The 15,057-nt window shown below is 32.0% G+C and overlaps 1 protein-coding gene and 1 long non-coding RNA gene across 3 annotated transcripts; both read left to right on the top strand.

Annotated features, from left to right (window-relative positions):
• The first annotated feature begins 1,413 nt into the window (after positions 1-1,413).
• Positions 1,414-3,310, top strand: LOC114756217 (uncharacterized). The gene is made up of 2 exons (XR_003741423.1): positions 1,414-1,651; positions 3,094-3,310. It is a non-coding gene; the product is annotated as an uncharacterized LOC114756217 (long non-coding RNA).
• Positions 3,311-11,304: 7,994 nt separating this feature from the next.
• LOC114756240 (tubby-like F-box protein 8) lies at positions 11,305-14,793 on the top strand. 2 transcript variants are annotated; one of them, XM_028945174.1, is made up of 6 exons: positions 11,305-11,435; positions 11,732-11,796; positions 12,205-12,632; positions 12,739-12,826; positions 13,292-13,418; positions 13,791-14,793. In XM_028945174.1, exons 3-6 carry the CDS (start codon positions 12,294-12,296, stop codon positions 14,497-14,499), a joined length of 1,263 nt encoding a protein of 420 aa, XP_028801007.1. In that variant the 5' UTR covers positions 11,305-11,435; positions 11,732-11,796; positions 12,205-12,293; the 3' UTR covers positions 14,500-14,793. The 2 variants fall into 2 exon arrangements, with proteins under 2 accessions (XP_028801007.1, XP_028801008.1); XM_028945175.1 differs by having other exon boundaries at positions 11,732-12,632.
• The last annotated feature ends 264 nt before the right edge of the window (positions 14,794-15,057 follow it).

Here is a 15,057-nt window from a genome sequence, read left to right as displayed (position 1 = left end):
AAATATCCAATTTAATTTATAATCACTAGTTTAAAATGCTTTATAATACGAGAGTATGAAGTGATTGTGCAAAAATTGTTGTGTAGTGTATACCCTCAAATTATTTTTATAATTATATTTTCACCTTTAATTTGTTCAGTTAAAATTAAAAAAATTATATGTTCCTTCAATACACTCTCCTATTTATATGGTATAGAGATAAGAACTTTTTTTGTTCTTTAAAATTTTTTTCATATAAATATATAATTTTATCATTTTTTTATTATTATGTTGATTTTATTTAATTTTTATGAGATATACTAAATATTAAATACATATAAAATTGACAAGTTATTTAAATTTTAAGAAAAAATTAAGATTTTTTTTTTAAAATTTCATGCCAAGCATATCAAAATGAAAACTATTTACAAATCTAATATATCCATCGGATGAATAAGCCATTAAGGTGGGCGACCTAAAACCAGGTCAAAAACAGTGAATGAGGCATTAAATGATCCATGAAAAAGAGAGTCAATAATGGTGGCTAAGAAGTGATATGCATCTGCCAGCACAAGTGGATGAGGCCATGTGCCTTCTTTTGAAACCAGAGCTCATCATCTTCATCTTCCCCAGATCCCAGATCCCTCTCTTGTATATATAGATGGAAACCTAACCCAACCTGTGTCAGAACTCAGAAGGGTATCTTTGTTTCAGGGTTAGAGATCAGAGAAAGAAGAAGAAGAAGATGATGATGAAGAAGATGATAGTAGCAGTGATGATTGTGATGGTGATTTTCTCTCATCATATGGAAACTGTGGAACCCTCTGCTGCTGATTGTCTTGATGCTTGTCAAACTGCTTGCGTTCAAAGTAACAGTAAGTTCTCTTAACTCTGCAATTTCTCATCACAAATATTTGCTATTTAAAGTAATATTATCGGGTTTGATTTGAGTATTATTGAGTTAATTAAGCCCCCCAACTAATTAAGCTAGCTCTCATCATCTTCCTCATTTTTCTTTCAGACGATAAGATCTGAATATTTACCAGACATCTCTGATTTTATCTTCATCTTTTCAAATTTCCACCATAATTTCTTTTATTACCTCCTTTCTTTTTATTATATTTTTCCTCATTCAAGAATTATAAACAAATTTGGTGGACATCTCGGTTATGTTTATTATGTGACCAGCATTTATAGCATATTCCTCTTATCTCATTTATAAGATATAAAGAGAAGGTTTTTTCTAATTTTATTTATAAGTTGCTTTAACTTAACATGAACAGATTATTTTGTCCTTAATATATTATAGTATAAATAGTTATTATTTAGAAGGCATCTATATTAAATAGACGTAAAGTTATAAATTTATTATATTTTAATAGAAAGTTAATACAGTTGAAGATTTTTCTTGCAACATTTAAAAACATCTTTTCTTGTAATTATTTATTTTAAAAAATAATGATTTAAATTCAAGTATTCAAATTAAAGTAAAATTATCGTCGACAGAAGATATTTACCGAACACGCAGACTGCATAATTTTGAAGATGTACAAAATTGGCAATTCATTCATTCATTTCGTTATTTAATAAATATTTATTTCATTTTTGAATGATAATGCAGCGAGGCTTATGCAAAGGTGTGACCGCAAGTGCCAAATTAAATGCGGGCCAGGTAATCATCAGCCTACCTCCGTGTCCTTTTGCTGTCCACAATTCTTTTTGCTCTTTCATTTATCTTTGAATTCATACATATACAAAAATAATTTTGGCCAAAAAAAATACATATACAAAAATAACAAAATAAAATAAAATCCCAAGTCAACTGGACAAACAAAAAATTAAAATGTTAGATAAAACAGTAATCTCGCAGTCAGATTTTATGGGAGCGTGTGAAGGGCAAAAAGATAATTTCAAAAGTAGGGGCAAAATCGTCAGCATGACCTAGATTGAAGCATGTTGATCGGATATGAATAAGGAAGAGCTTATATAAAAAAGCCCTGAAATTATCATTTTTCAATTCAGGCACTTAAGAATTGAAAATAACAAAGAAAGATGTAATACATGATATGATATTTTATAAATATAATTAAATAACTAAAATATCCTTATATTATACTTTTAAAAAAATTATCATACTTGTAAGTGTCAGCACATTTTTGGTTATTAGCTATTTATCGGCTCACAACTTGTTCATAAATAACTTGTTGTTGTGAATATATTTCTTGTCATTTACTGTTCAATACTTGTTATTACTAGTTCAGAACTTATTAATACACTTTTTGATATAAAAATATTTTAATTATTTAACTATATTTGTAAAATATTAGCTCTGTCATTAATATCATATTTTTCAACTTCTTTATTTGTCATGCTAAGGAAATTGGATTAATGCAGTGCTTATAATCAGAACAAACGGTCATTCGGGTTTCTTTTTTCTTCCAATTGAGCCACTTACTCTCTTAATTATTACTTGGTATTTTAATGATACGTTTATTTTTGTAATTTCGCTCCCCAATTAAAAAAAAAATCCCCCAACCGACCACTAGAGTCTGCATTGAGCCATTTTACTAAAATAGCGCAAACCAATTTAGTAATATTGTAAAACTTGCTTCATGTGTAATAAATTCTCCAAAATAAGATTTTTTTTAAAAAATTTTAAAAGTTATTTTATGTTTTATTGTTATTAAGTCCATTTATAATCAAACAGAATTCACTCTATTGGATTTGTTTTGAGCGAGCCCATCATCATTGATAATTACAGTGATTTACGTGTTGTGTTTTGGGTTTCATATACTAAATACTCCTCCGATCCTTAATATAAGACCCATTTAACTAATTTGATTATATTAAGGAAGTTAGGTAAGTTAGTTAATTATAAGAAATGTGACACATTTTTCCTAAAATACTATAATCATCTTTTTTAATACCCCATCTTCCTCTTCTACTTGATTATGGTTGAGGGAGTATCCATAGAGGTAATTTAAAGAAAATTGATAAATATGATAAATGGATCTTATATTTAGGACCAAAACTAACTCAACAATTAGATCTTATATTAAAGACCAGAGGAGTATAACTTTATTTAAAAATGTGTGTGACTATTGTTTAATGCAGATTCTGCGGTCCAGAAGCGGGAGGGTTGACGGACACCAACACTTTACTGCCCAGCAGAAGCCTGCGTCTGGCCCATCAATAAATGATCCCTACTTAGGCCGCGTTCAGATTAGTTTATTTTGAGTAATTTTATGTCGGTGGATGTGAAACAAATTTTATATAATACAGCATGAAAGAGAATGTTTAAGTGATTATGGGAATTGCTGGCCAAAAAAAAGAAGTGATTATGGGAATTGGTCGTTTTTCTTAAAAAGATGTACCTGCAGAATTTCTGATAGAGCATATTAGATTATGAATCTGTTTGGAACAGCTTATAAGTAGTTTTTTAATAGTAATTTGGAGAATATGAGACAAGTATATGAGAAGAGTTTTGTCTCGACTTACGTAAAACGTGCTTTTAAGAGATTTCCACCACTCTGTCAAATTGGGCCTATGTTGGGCAATGAAAATGGTGTTAGTTGTGGGTAGAGGTTAATGATTAAGGAAAAAAAACTTTTCTCTAAAGTTCATTCAAACTAGTACAAGACGCACGGGTGTAATATGGTCTATTACCATATAAAAAATCAAATGACAATAAAATGGTTAGACATTTGAAAGATATTGGATGTAATAGTGTCACATCATAATATAACAGTTAATAATTACAAAGGAAAAATATAATATTTGGGTCTGATACGATATTGTCTTATTTAATAATTACAGGAAAAGATGTGCAAACAAAGAAAAGCTAATGCATAAAAAAATGTTTGACTCCTTTTCATCAACACAAAAAATAAAAAGATACACAATACTTGGTGTTCTCGATCTTACCACCTCCCACTTATTTTCTTTAAATGATAACAAAATAAGAAACAAAACATTGTCAATGTAGAGATTAGTCACCCAACACTCCATTATAAATAATATAATAATTAGTCCTAATCTTATCAGACAATTGTATAGGCCAATAGCATACTCTATATGAAATTATTACTTATACTGGAAATTGAGGAGATAAATAGCTAAAAAAATAAAAGTTGTAACTACAGACATATGATATAGAATCAAATGTGTGTTCCATAAAATTTGAACAAACATTTAGGCAACATATTAGTATTTATTGTATTAAATTGCTGATAAATATATTAAAAAAAACTAACCCACGCTTTCGGATTTTATAATTATAGCACTCCCTATAATTTATCAATTTATAAATCAAATTAGCCGATAAATATATTAAAAAAAACTGCCATGCGTTTCCGGATTTGTGATTATATCTCTTTCTATAATTTATTGATTTATAAATCAATTTTAATAATAAGTGGGTAGTTTAAATATTTAGTGGCATAACCACTTGTTTGGTGTATATAGTAAACAGTTATAAGCACGATTGGATAAATATGCCCCAATATCCTCATAACCAATTTATTTTAAGAAATTGCCGATAAATATGTAATAAAAAACTGCCCACGTTTCCAGATTTTGTGATTATAGCTCTTCCTATATTTCAAGTGAATATATAATAGTTTAAAAATTATGTGGCATATTAATAGAAATAAAATATATTCCCCATATCCTAATTCGGATTTCAAAGTATATTTAAGGATTCACAAGTTAACTCGCAAGGTAACGGTGCAAAACTGAACTGGGATACGTATCCAAAAATTATCAAAATTACATTATATTAAGTAACATTTAGTTTTTTGTTAAATTTAAAATGTTTGTTTATCAAACAACAAACTCTATTTGTTGATAAAATTATCAATTTTCTACTCAGGCGATATGAAAACCAACATTGTCAAGAACTCCCAAGTCGTATATATATAAAAATATATATCAATGAAGATTACCACATTTTATGGATGAGAAATAGGAAATGTGCTAAGCAAGGCAATTAAAGAGGGAAAAACTGAACTGGGATATGCATTAAGTAATATGGGCACCAAATCATAGTCTTGCCAATCCAAGCACATAAACATAGAAAACTAAACAAAATCTAAACCAACATTAAAAGGTTAAAGTAATCAAGAACAACAAAATAGACATAATATAAGACTGAACAGAAGACACAAGCACAATGTTTAATCTTCAATGGTCAACTTCCGTTTTGCCTTCCCACGACAACGTAAAACCGCCAAGCTATCATCTTTATTGTTTCCTTCACCATCAGCTTCCACAGGACCTTGCTCATTCATCTCGAGCTTCAAAGATACATCAGCATTTTCTCCAATATCACCCTTGGATGGGAGCCTAACAACAGCCTCATGCTGAATGTCAGCTTCCATAGCAAGATTCTGAGATGGCATCTTCTCTGCTATTAAATTTTGATAGGAATGAATTATATCCTTATCATTGGTCAAGCACACAGCAATACATGTGTTTGAATATGCCCTTACATAATCCTCAAGAACACGTAGTTTAAATAAGTATCTCTTCCAAGCGAGGGGCTCTAAGATGCTTGCTGGGATTCCATCTCCATCACCAACCTGAACATACATCAAGAAATCTTTTAATAAATAATATCCCACAAGAACATATCAACACTTGAATAAATATATTAATATAGATATACCCTTCATCACCAAACTGTTTGAGAATGCGGTCCCTCATCTCTGCTGTCAAATATGACAACGCTGCAGGATCCACTCTCATCCATAACCTCACAAGTAACCATATACCTATGATAACAATTTAAACCAATAGGAACAAAGTGTCATGCAAGTTCCTCAAGCATTCAGAAGTATAACATATGGTACTAAAAGCATTACCTTAGTACGACCGCCTTAATAATGGAAGCACACTTCTCACAAAAAAAACCCCTCCCCATCGAGCACCACTTTTTTTCCGCAATGCTTACAAGAGACATACATCCAACCCTTCTCAATACGAAAGTATATTATATCTGCTAGAACAGCACACACCATCCTACAACAAAGAACTAAATATTTAAATATTGAGAAGCATAGTGTGAAATTGAGAGCATTATGTGAACAATGAATAATAGTAGAGAGAAATAGGAAATACACACCCCAGTTAATGAATGAAGATCATATATCTTTCGCCTTAATTCAACAGACAGTAACTAATCAACAATATTCATTGTTGACTGGGGAGCAATTCTAACCAGAACTTGCCCCACATCGACACCTTTCGCCTTCAATTTGCACCAGGCGAGTTTGTCACCACTTGCTTCCAAAATTATAAGCAATATATTGGCTTTACATAAATCGTGCGCATTAGTCATCACGCTATATAAAATTAATACATAATCGAATGTAGGAAAAAATCTCAGTACTTTACAAATGAAAATTTGAATCACAAAACCATACTTTGACATGAAATGTTCCACTTCAGGAATGGAGGGATGGATGAAGATTCTTGAAGAATACATAGAGTTTGAGATTCTCCTCTTGGCAAAAATCACAACACAAACACGTTAGACTCATTGAGGATAGAATTAATTATAGGATTATTCAAAATATATTAACCATACATTTAAACTCTCTAACTTTACATAGCTGGATAATGACAACAACAGGAGTGGATATATCCCTTGCCATGAATTGGAGAATCTCATCTGCAAAATCTCCCCAGAGTGTGCACTCAAGCTTCTCCATTCTAAAAAACATAAACAACATAGATGTCATCAGAAGTGTATCTAGAAAAGATGAATAACACAAAACATATGGCCACACATCAGGGATACAACTTCCATGTATACCCATGTCCATCAGTTCCACATTAACTCTGTGTTCAGTCTGGCCATTGATATTGCACTCCTCCTTCTCTCTAATAGCAGACAACATCCCGATGACATCTGCACAACAGGAAATGCATTAATTCACCTAACATAACCCATAAATGAGATCAGAATAAGATAAACATCAATACAACACACAGACCATTCAAGTAGTGATCATCAAACTGATTTGACAAGATATAAGCAAACAAACGGAAGGCAAATCCAAACTGATGAATACGATCATCTTTCGGAAGGGGACGGACTACCGTGGAACACATGAAGTTCATTCAATATGGGTGATCAGTTGTCCTATATGACCTATAGTTCGGTGTAACCATGAAGTAGGAAATAACACAAAGCTTCCCTTCTGTGAAGTTATTCAGGTGACGAGTAATGAAGGGACTCTTAACCTGAGCATGTATGTTATCACCCTACACACACATGAAGCATTGATTTATACCACATGTTGAGAAAGGGAATGATACTAAAGCATTACTCGCATCCTCATCTCGAAGGAGCATCTCAATGGAGGAGAGTTCTTCATGGGAATAGCAACTAGGCATGGTCCTCAGACGAACTACACTAACTCTAATCTGCCAATTCTGCCTGCTCGAATTAAGGGAAGGAATTGCATAAAAAATGGGAGCCATAACGCCTATAGTCCCAAAATCCTGACTAACACTATCAACAATGGGAGAAGAACATGAAGGAACATTGGAATGGTGCAGCAGATACTACATCAGATAACTATCAAGGCAAGCATCATACAACGTGGGCATGATCTGCACATGAGACCACATCATGAATGTGGGTTTTAGAAACATGCTGTCAAATGAAACTGAACAATGCGTGATGATGCCCAAGGGATTACTCATATTTTTGGTCTATTAATAATTAAAAATAAATAAAAGATACAATTATATGATTTTATGAGGGATTTCTGGTAGAAGATTGCATTTAAATATATAATGATAAAAACTGTCACGCAAAATCCCGACTTTGTGATAAATATACTCCACACATTTTCGGATTTATGTTTGGTTTATTAATAATTAATAAAAGATACAATTATTTGATTTAAATATATAATAAAAAACTGCCACGATCATATAAATCACAATTAGATAAATTTACCCCAATATCTTTATAACCAATTTATTTTAGGAAACTGCTAATAAATATATAATAAAAAAACTGCCCCACGTTTCTGGATATTGGGATTATAGCTCTTCCTATAATTTATCAATTTATAAATCAGATAATATAAAATAATTTGAAAAAAGAAGAAGTTCTCGGTTTGCGAGTTTAAACTAAACACGATCGCCAACACGGATATATAGGACTATTAGAAACATGGGTAGAAAATAGTTTAAAAAAATAGTTAACAAAGGTGGGATTTTTTTTTTAAAAGGAAAATTTATATGATTTTATGAGGGATTTCTTGTAGAAGATTGCATTTTAATATATAATGATAAAAAATGCCACGCAAAATCCGGATTTTGTGATTATACCCAACGTTTAAAATAAACTAACTATCCGATAAATATATAATTAAAAATTGCCACACCTTTCCATATTCTAGGAATATACTTCTTCATATAATTTATCCATTTATAAATCAATTTAATTATTAAGTGGCCAATTTAAATTTTAAGTGGCATAACTATGTTTTACATTCCAAATACAAACTTTCAAAGTGTCTTTAGATAATATAGAATAATTTGAATAATCGTTCATATCCTGAAAAAAATCATGACATGTTGACCGAAAAATTCTCTCTAATAATAAACATTTCGTGAAAATGTGGGTAGAAACATAGGTAAAAAAATGTGGCCTTTTTTTTTTTAAAAGAACATTTATCTGATCTTTGGTGACGTCACGTGTCATGCTGTTAGATACTCATGCCTTGTACTCTACTTTTATATATTAATAGATTAATTAATAGATGTATCATTCTAATCTTTAATATAAGTCTTTTTTGACATATTTTAATATATCAAAAAATATATTAAATTGAAAGAATATTTTTATTTTATCTTCATTAAAGTTATTTCTTTTTCTGCATCAACAAATTATTTTCATGTCTCTCTTTTTTCTCCCTTTTCAATAAAAATTAAATGAGAATAAAATTAAAAAATAAATATTAAAAACACTATAACTAACTTATATTAATGGCCAAAATTTTTCCTTGCATTAGTGGTAACCAATTCTATTCTTTGATTATTCTCCAGTCGTTCTTACCGGATGAAACATCAAATGACCATTAAACTTAATTGCTACGAGATTCAAGAGTAGGTAAAGTCCATGATGACACGAAGGGAATTGCCATCCCCATAGGTTCAAATGTTCAAGCACTTTTATTCTTGCCGTGTTGCCTTTATTTGTTTTGAGATGGCAGCGAGTCGTATTATACTCCATCGTATTCTTAGTCTTACCATAAGTTGAATAAGAAATTCTTTATCTTAAACATAAAATATTAATTCATTTTGTCTTTTAATTTTATAATTTTTGTCTTAAAATATTCTTAATAATTACATATATTAAGAGAGTTAGAGGGTTTTTATTAAAAGATAGTTTTAATGGACACAATTAAATAAGATATTTTAGAAAAAAATAATACTCCTCTAGTCCTGTTTATATTTGTAAATTAATTATCTAGATTTGATGGTGGGAAACTGAGAAAAAGAAGGTGGTATTTTTTTTTTTTGAAACAATCCATTAAAGAGAATGCATTGATTGGAAGTTGGAACAATCAAGTCCACCACATTTAATTTATACAAGCCCTCTCACTTATGTTTTATTTAAAAGGAAAGAAAACAATTAGATCTCCTAAAATGTTGAAAACACAAATAAGAACTTCAAAATTTAGAAAATGTCAGGTAAAATACAAATTCACTCATTAGTTATGTCAATATTTAGTGAATTGACTTTATTGTCCCTATATTGAAAAGAAAACTCATATTTATTGGATGTTAGCAGTTACTTTTCCGATCCTAAATATAAAACCCTTATATTAGTGTGTATAAGGGTCTTATATTGAGAATCGGATGAGTATTACAATTAGCATTCAGCTATTGAAAAACTTTTGGTCAAAGTTGAGATGAGACTCAATCCTACCACATTTTAATTCCCAAAAAAATTATAATCATTCAGCCATTAAAACATCTTAATAATACATAAGACAATTAACTATCAAGTTTTAAGATTTTTAAAAAGATAACTGGAAGAACTAAACTAATAACAACCTTCACTTGACAAATGATAAGAATAGCTTAACCACCAACAAATTGTTTGTGCTTTGCATTGACAAGTTCAAATTGGGACTTGCTAGAATAGACTAGGGGGAGTTATTAAGATGTTTGAGGAGGTCAAGCGGCTGTAAATTTCTCTTGGAACCAAAAGGCGGAGTGAGGTTTTTAGTAAAGTAAATCTTTTACATTTTGTGAATATGGAGTGCTATGTCTTCAATATTTTTCCCTATTTATTTAAAAGGAATAAATTTCGGTAATAAATAATTGTGTTTAGACAGAAAATGAGAAAAATTGAGAATTGAAGACACGTGTCACCGAGACAATGCCGTCACATTTTTCTTGCTGCGAACGCGTTTATGTCAAACGGGTCTCCCTTGAAAAGTCAAATGCCACTTTGGTCAGGGACACAGGTAGGTAGGCTTTCGTTTCATATAGCGTGTCTATATATAGCACATATTTTACGAATTAAAGATAATACTAATTATTCACCAAAAAAAGATAATATTAATTATTATTTTTAATTATTCAACTCGGTTTACTTGCTGAGAATTAAACTCTAATAAGATAATACTCCCTCCTTTTTTTTTATAAACAACAACTGCTATTTTTTTCCCTTCTAAATAGAAGTAACATTTATAATCTGTCTTAAATTTTTTAACCAATTTTCTATTCTGTCTCTATTAAAGATTTATTTTAATAGTTGATATATTTATTTGTTGTTTCTCAAAATATCATTTTCTAGATAATAAATATTCTGAAAATTATATTTTAATATAATCTCTTTCTTTCATTATTTTTTTTGTTATAATAATTTTTTTATTCTCCTTTTTATATGGTCTCTTGCACATAAATTAGAATATTTTGGAGAAAAACTTTTAATTTTTATATATTTATTGTTATTAATTATTTTTAACTAATTTTTTATTTATGTGATTTAATATTACCTCTTGCATTAATTATAAAATATTATTTATAGATTATAAATGAAGTTTTATAAAGAGAACGCAGGGAAGTATAATACTACTCATAAAAAAAGACGAAAGGAATATAGGATGTTAAAGGGATTTGATAAATTTTAGTAAACTGACAAAATTACAAAGAGAAAACAGACGCGCAAATTTATTTATTAAACGATTATTAATTAATATTGGCCAAAAACAGATTATAAATTAATAGTGATATTTACTTGGACTCCCCAGGCTTTCTTTTCATCGCATTCATGAACTGCATTTAACGCGGTCTTGGGGTCCGGCTTTGAGAGAGAAGGGGCTCGGAAGCGGGATTGTGACTTTAAGCTTCTACTTCATTGAATCTCCGCTCTGTAAAGGGATCTCTTTTTCCTCTTTTGGATTTCATCTCTGTAAGCGCTGGTAATGTCTATATTCCAAATCAAGTTTTCTTCTTGATGGAAAAAAAACAAAAAATGAATACTTTTTCTCTTTAATTCAAATAATTTCTGGAGTTTTTCTCTGAATCTGAACTCCAGAACCTATATTTAAAATGGGTTTTTGGTTGGGAATGCTAGAAGGAAACCATGGCATTTCAGCTTTTTCTTAGCCTGCGTACGTCGTTGGGCATAATATTGTGGGGCAGATCGTAAATGAAATTGTGGATTTTAATTATTAGGGGTTTTGATGTTCATCTTCTGACGTTTTATCATTTGCAGATGAAAGGTGAGTTTTAATCCAACCATGGGGGTTTGACCATCTTGTATGACTCAAGTCTCAAGAGGTAATTCCCTCTTCTCTTCTGGTCTTTCAGAATAGAGTCTGCTGAATTAAACGTTTTAGATTTGCTACTTCATTATTGAACGAAAGTAAAGGGAAACGTTATCCGTTATTTGCCAATTAAAAGAAATAAAGAAGAATTGAAGGCATCATTTTGACCCTTGTTAGGTCTGTATGTGGCATAATCATAATAGGCTAATGTTATTTTACAGCTTGTTCCGCTCTTTGCCATAGTAAGTGATTGCCAATGTTAGATCGCAGTTGTCTTGTTTCCCCTTTCAAGTATAAGCTGTTGCAGTTATGTTTTATTTGGTGTTTTTATCTTTACTGAGAAATTTGGTGGAAAAAAACAATAACAAAACCAAAAACGAGAATTGGTGCTGTTGAACTGAAACTCCCCTTTCTGCGGCAGTCATTTGCGCGTTTTTGTAGTTTGAAAAAGAGAAAGAGAAACAAGAGAAACATACAGTTTAAGTATCAGTATATGCATCTACTGGGACAATGTCATTCCGGAGTATAGTTCGTGATGTGAGAGATAGCTTAGGGAGCTTATCTAGACGGAGTTTTGATGTGCGGCTGACTGGCCATCACAGAGGAAAATCTCATGGTGCCATACATGATCAGCCAGAAGTAATTGAAAATAGTTGCTGGGCTAGCTTGCCCCCAGAATTGTTGTATGATATCATTAGAAGGCTAGTAGAGAGTGAAAGTACATGGCCTGCACGAAAGCATGTTGTTGCATGTGCTGCAGTATGCCAGTCTTGGAGGACTATGTGCAAAGAAATTGTTGAGAGTCCAGAGTTTAGTGGCCAGCTTACATTCCCTGTGTCCTTGAAGCAGGTTAGCTTTCTTTCCTAACTTATTTGGTGCATTGATGTGGAGATATTAATGGTTTTTGATGTGAAGCGTTGAAGAGTCCTAATTTTATGCTTTCATGACATTGCAGCCAGGATCACGAGATGGAACCATTCAATGTTTTATCAAAAGAGATAAATCTAATTTATCATATCGCCTTTTCCTTTGTCTCAGCTCTGGTAAGCTTTCTTTTCGTACCTTGATTTATCTATCGCATTGATATGTAAATGTTGAGCACTTAATTCCATAATATATATCCTAGGCTGCTTGGGGTGTGTGTTTAATTTTGTAAGAATGCATGACTTTAGACATCAAGACTTGGTTGCTGAGGCAATTGCAGTAATTAGACTTGTGTTCAATGAATAAGAGGTTGAGAGCATGTGTAATTGAGTTGTCAAAACTTTGTATATGGTCAAATTTGTCTGTTTACTTTTTTTCTCAATTCTAGCCTTCATTGGCATTTGCTAGCTGATGGATGGCATGGAAATCAGATAATTCAATATATTTTATTTTCACATATTTCTTTTCTCGTTATTGTGCCTTGAGACAATTGAAGCTTGATAGTTACTATTAGTTCTATGCTGGTTCATTAATCAAATCAACTTTTTCTTCATTCCTTTTGTAATCTTTATTTTCTTCTTAAGCTTTGTTAGTTGAAAATGGGTTTCAATTTGCTAAGAGGACGAGAAGAACAACTTACACAGAGTATATTATTTCCATGGATGCCGGCAATATCTCTAGATCCAGTAGCTCTTACATTGGAAAGCTGAGGTGAGTTTATTGGTTGCTTACTTTCAACTCTAAACCCTCACATTATCTGTTTATACAAAATCCTCTGAAGTTCTATGCGTGGAAAAGGCCTTACTCAGTTTCTCTGAAAAAATAGAATCAGATTGTATGTAGATTTGAACTTTATTCTATATTCAATATAAAATTTAAGTTTATGACAATCTAATATAATAAAGGCATGCATTTTCTGGAAACAAAAAAATAAACGATAGTGACCGTTATCTCCAATTTATGGCAGTTATGACACTAGATAAATGAATTTGTTCTTTCAGACAGGCCTGCTTAAAAGTATGATCTTTTGTTCCTTCTATTCCCACTTCCATTGAGATTTTCCAACTGAATGTCTGTCACCAGATCAAACTTGCTGGGAACCAAATTTATAATATACGATACACAGCCTCCCTACAATTCTGCCCATATACCACCTCCAGGGAGGACAAGCCGAAGGTTTTATTCAAAAAAGGTTTCACCAAGGGTCCCTTCCGGGAGTTTCAACGTAGCTCAAGTAAAATATGAATTAAATGTGCTTGGGACACGAGGCCCAAGAAAGATGCAGTGCATCATGCATTCAATACCAGCATCAGCACTTGACGATGGTGGCACAGTCCCTGGCCAACCCGAGCTACTTCCTCACGCCTTGGAGGACTCGTTCCGGAGCATCTCCTTTTCAAAATCCTTAGACCGCTCTATTGAGTTCAGCAGCTCAAGGTTTTCTGTGATTGGCGAAGGCTGCAACAACGATGAGGGCGGCAAGGCAAGGCCCTTGGTTCTAAAGAACAAACCTCCAAGATGGCATGAACAATTGCAATGTTGGTGCCTTAACTTCCGTGGCCGGGTAACAGTTGCATCAGTTAAAAACTTTCAGTTGATTGCTGCTGCCCAGCCAGCAGCCAGTGCTTCCACACCATCTCAGCCGGCACCGTCGGAGCAAGATAAGATAATCCTGCAGTTCGGTAAAGTTGGGAAAGATCTGTTCACCATGGATTATCGTTATCCTCTATCGGCCTTCCAGGCTTTTGCTATATGCCTGAGCAGCTTTGACACCAAATTGGCTTGTGAATAAATTATCGCAAATCAAAAGGGCAGTAAGATAATGAAGATCAAGATTGAGTAGTGACTGTTAATTTTCCCTCTTAGAATTATTTTTCCTTCCATTTTACTTGATAACATGGTAATAAAAATAGGCCATTGTTCATGTTACCTGTTAGCTGTACGACTCAGTTGCATCAGACCTGAGATATGAAAGGGTTTGGAGTATTTCCAACCCAAAAAGAAGCTTTGTTTCTTGATTCAGCCATGGAGTGTCGTCTTCTAACCAAATGTATCATTGAATTTCAATTGATCCTGGCTTGTATGATAAGCAGAATGAAATGAAATAAAAAGGGAGAATATAATAAGAACACTTTGGTGGATAGAAATATTTAGTGCTTTTAAGTAAAAAGATAACTACCATTTTAAGCAATGATAATAAGGTCGGAACAGGTGTCCGCGTATGCTTATTATTCTATTGTCTTTTGTATACTCTTCATTTCTTTAAGGCCCCAGTTGTTGTCACACAAGTATTTTTGAAGAAAGTAGAAGTGGACATAGAATAGAAGTAAGGGTGGAAGTGAGTTTTAAA

This window comes from Neltuma alba, unplaced genomic scaffold, assembly GCF_004799145.2.
Source record: "Neltuma alba isolate B1F8T4 unplaced genomic scaffold, ASM479914v2 tig00010377_pilon, whole genome shotgun sequence".
NCBI lineage: Eukaryota > Viridiplantae > Streptophyta > Magnoliopsida > Fabales > Fabaceae > Neltuma > Neltuma alba.
This window is presented reverse-complemented; position numbering and strand designations above follow the sequence as displayed.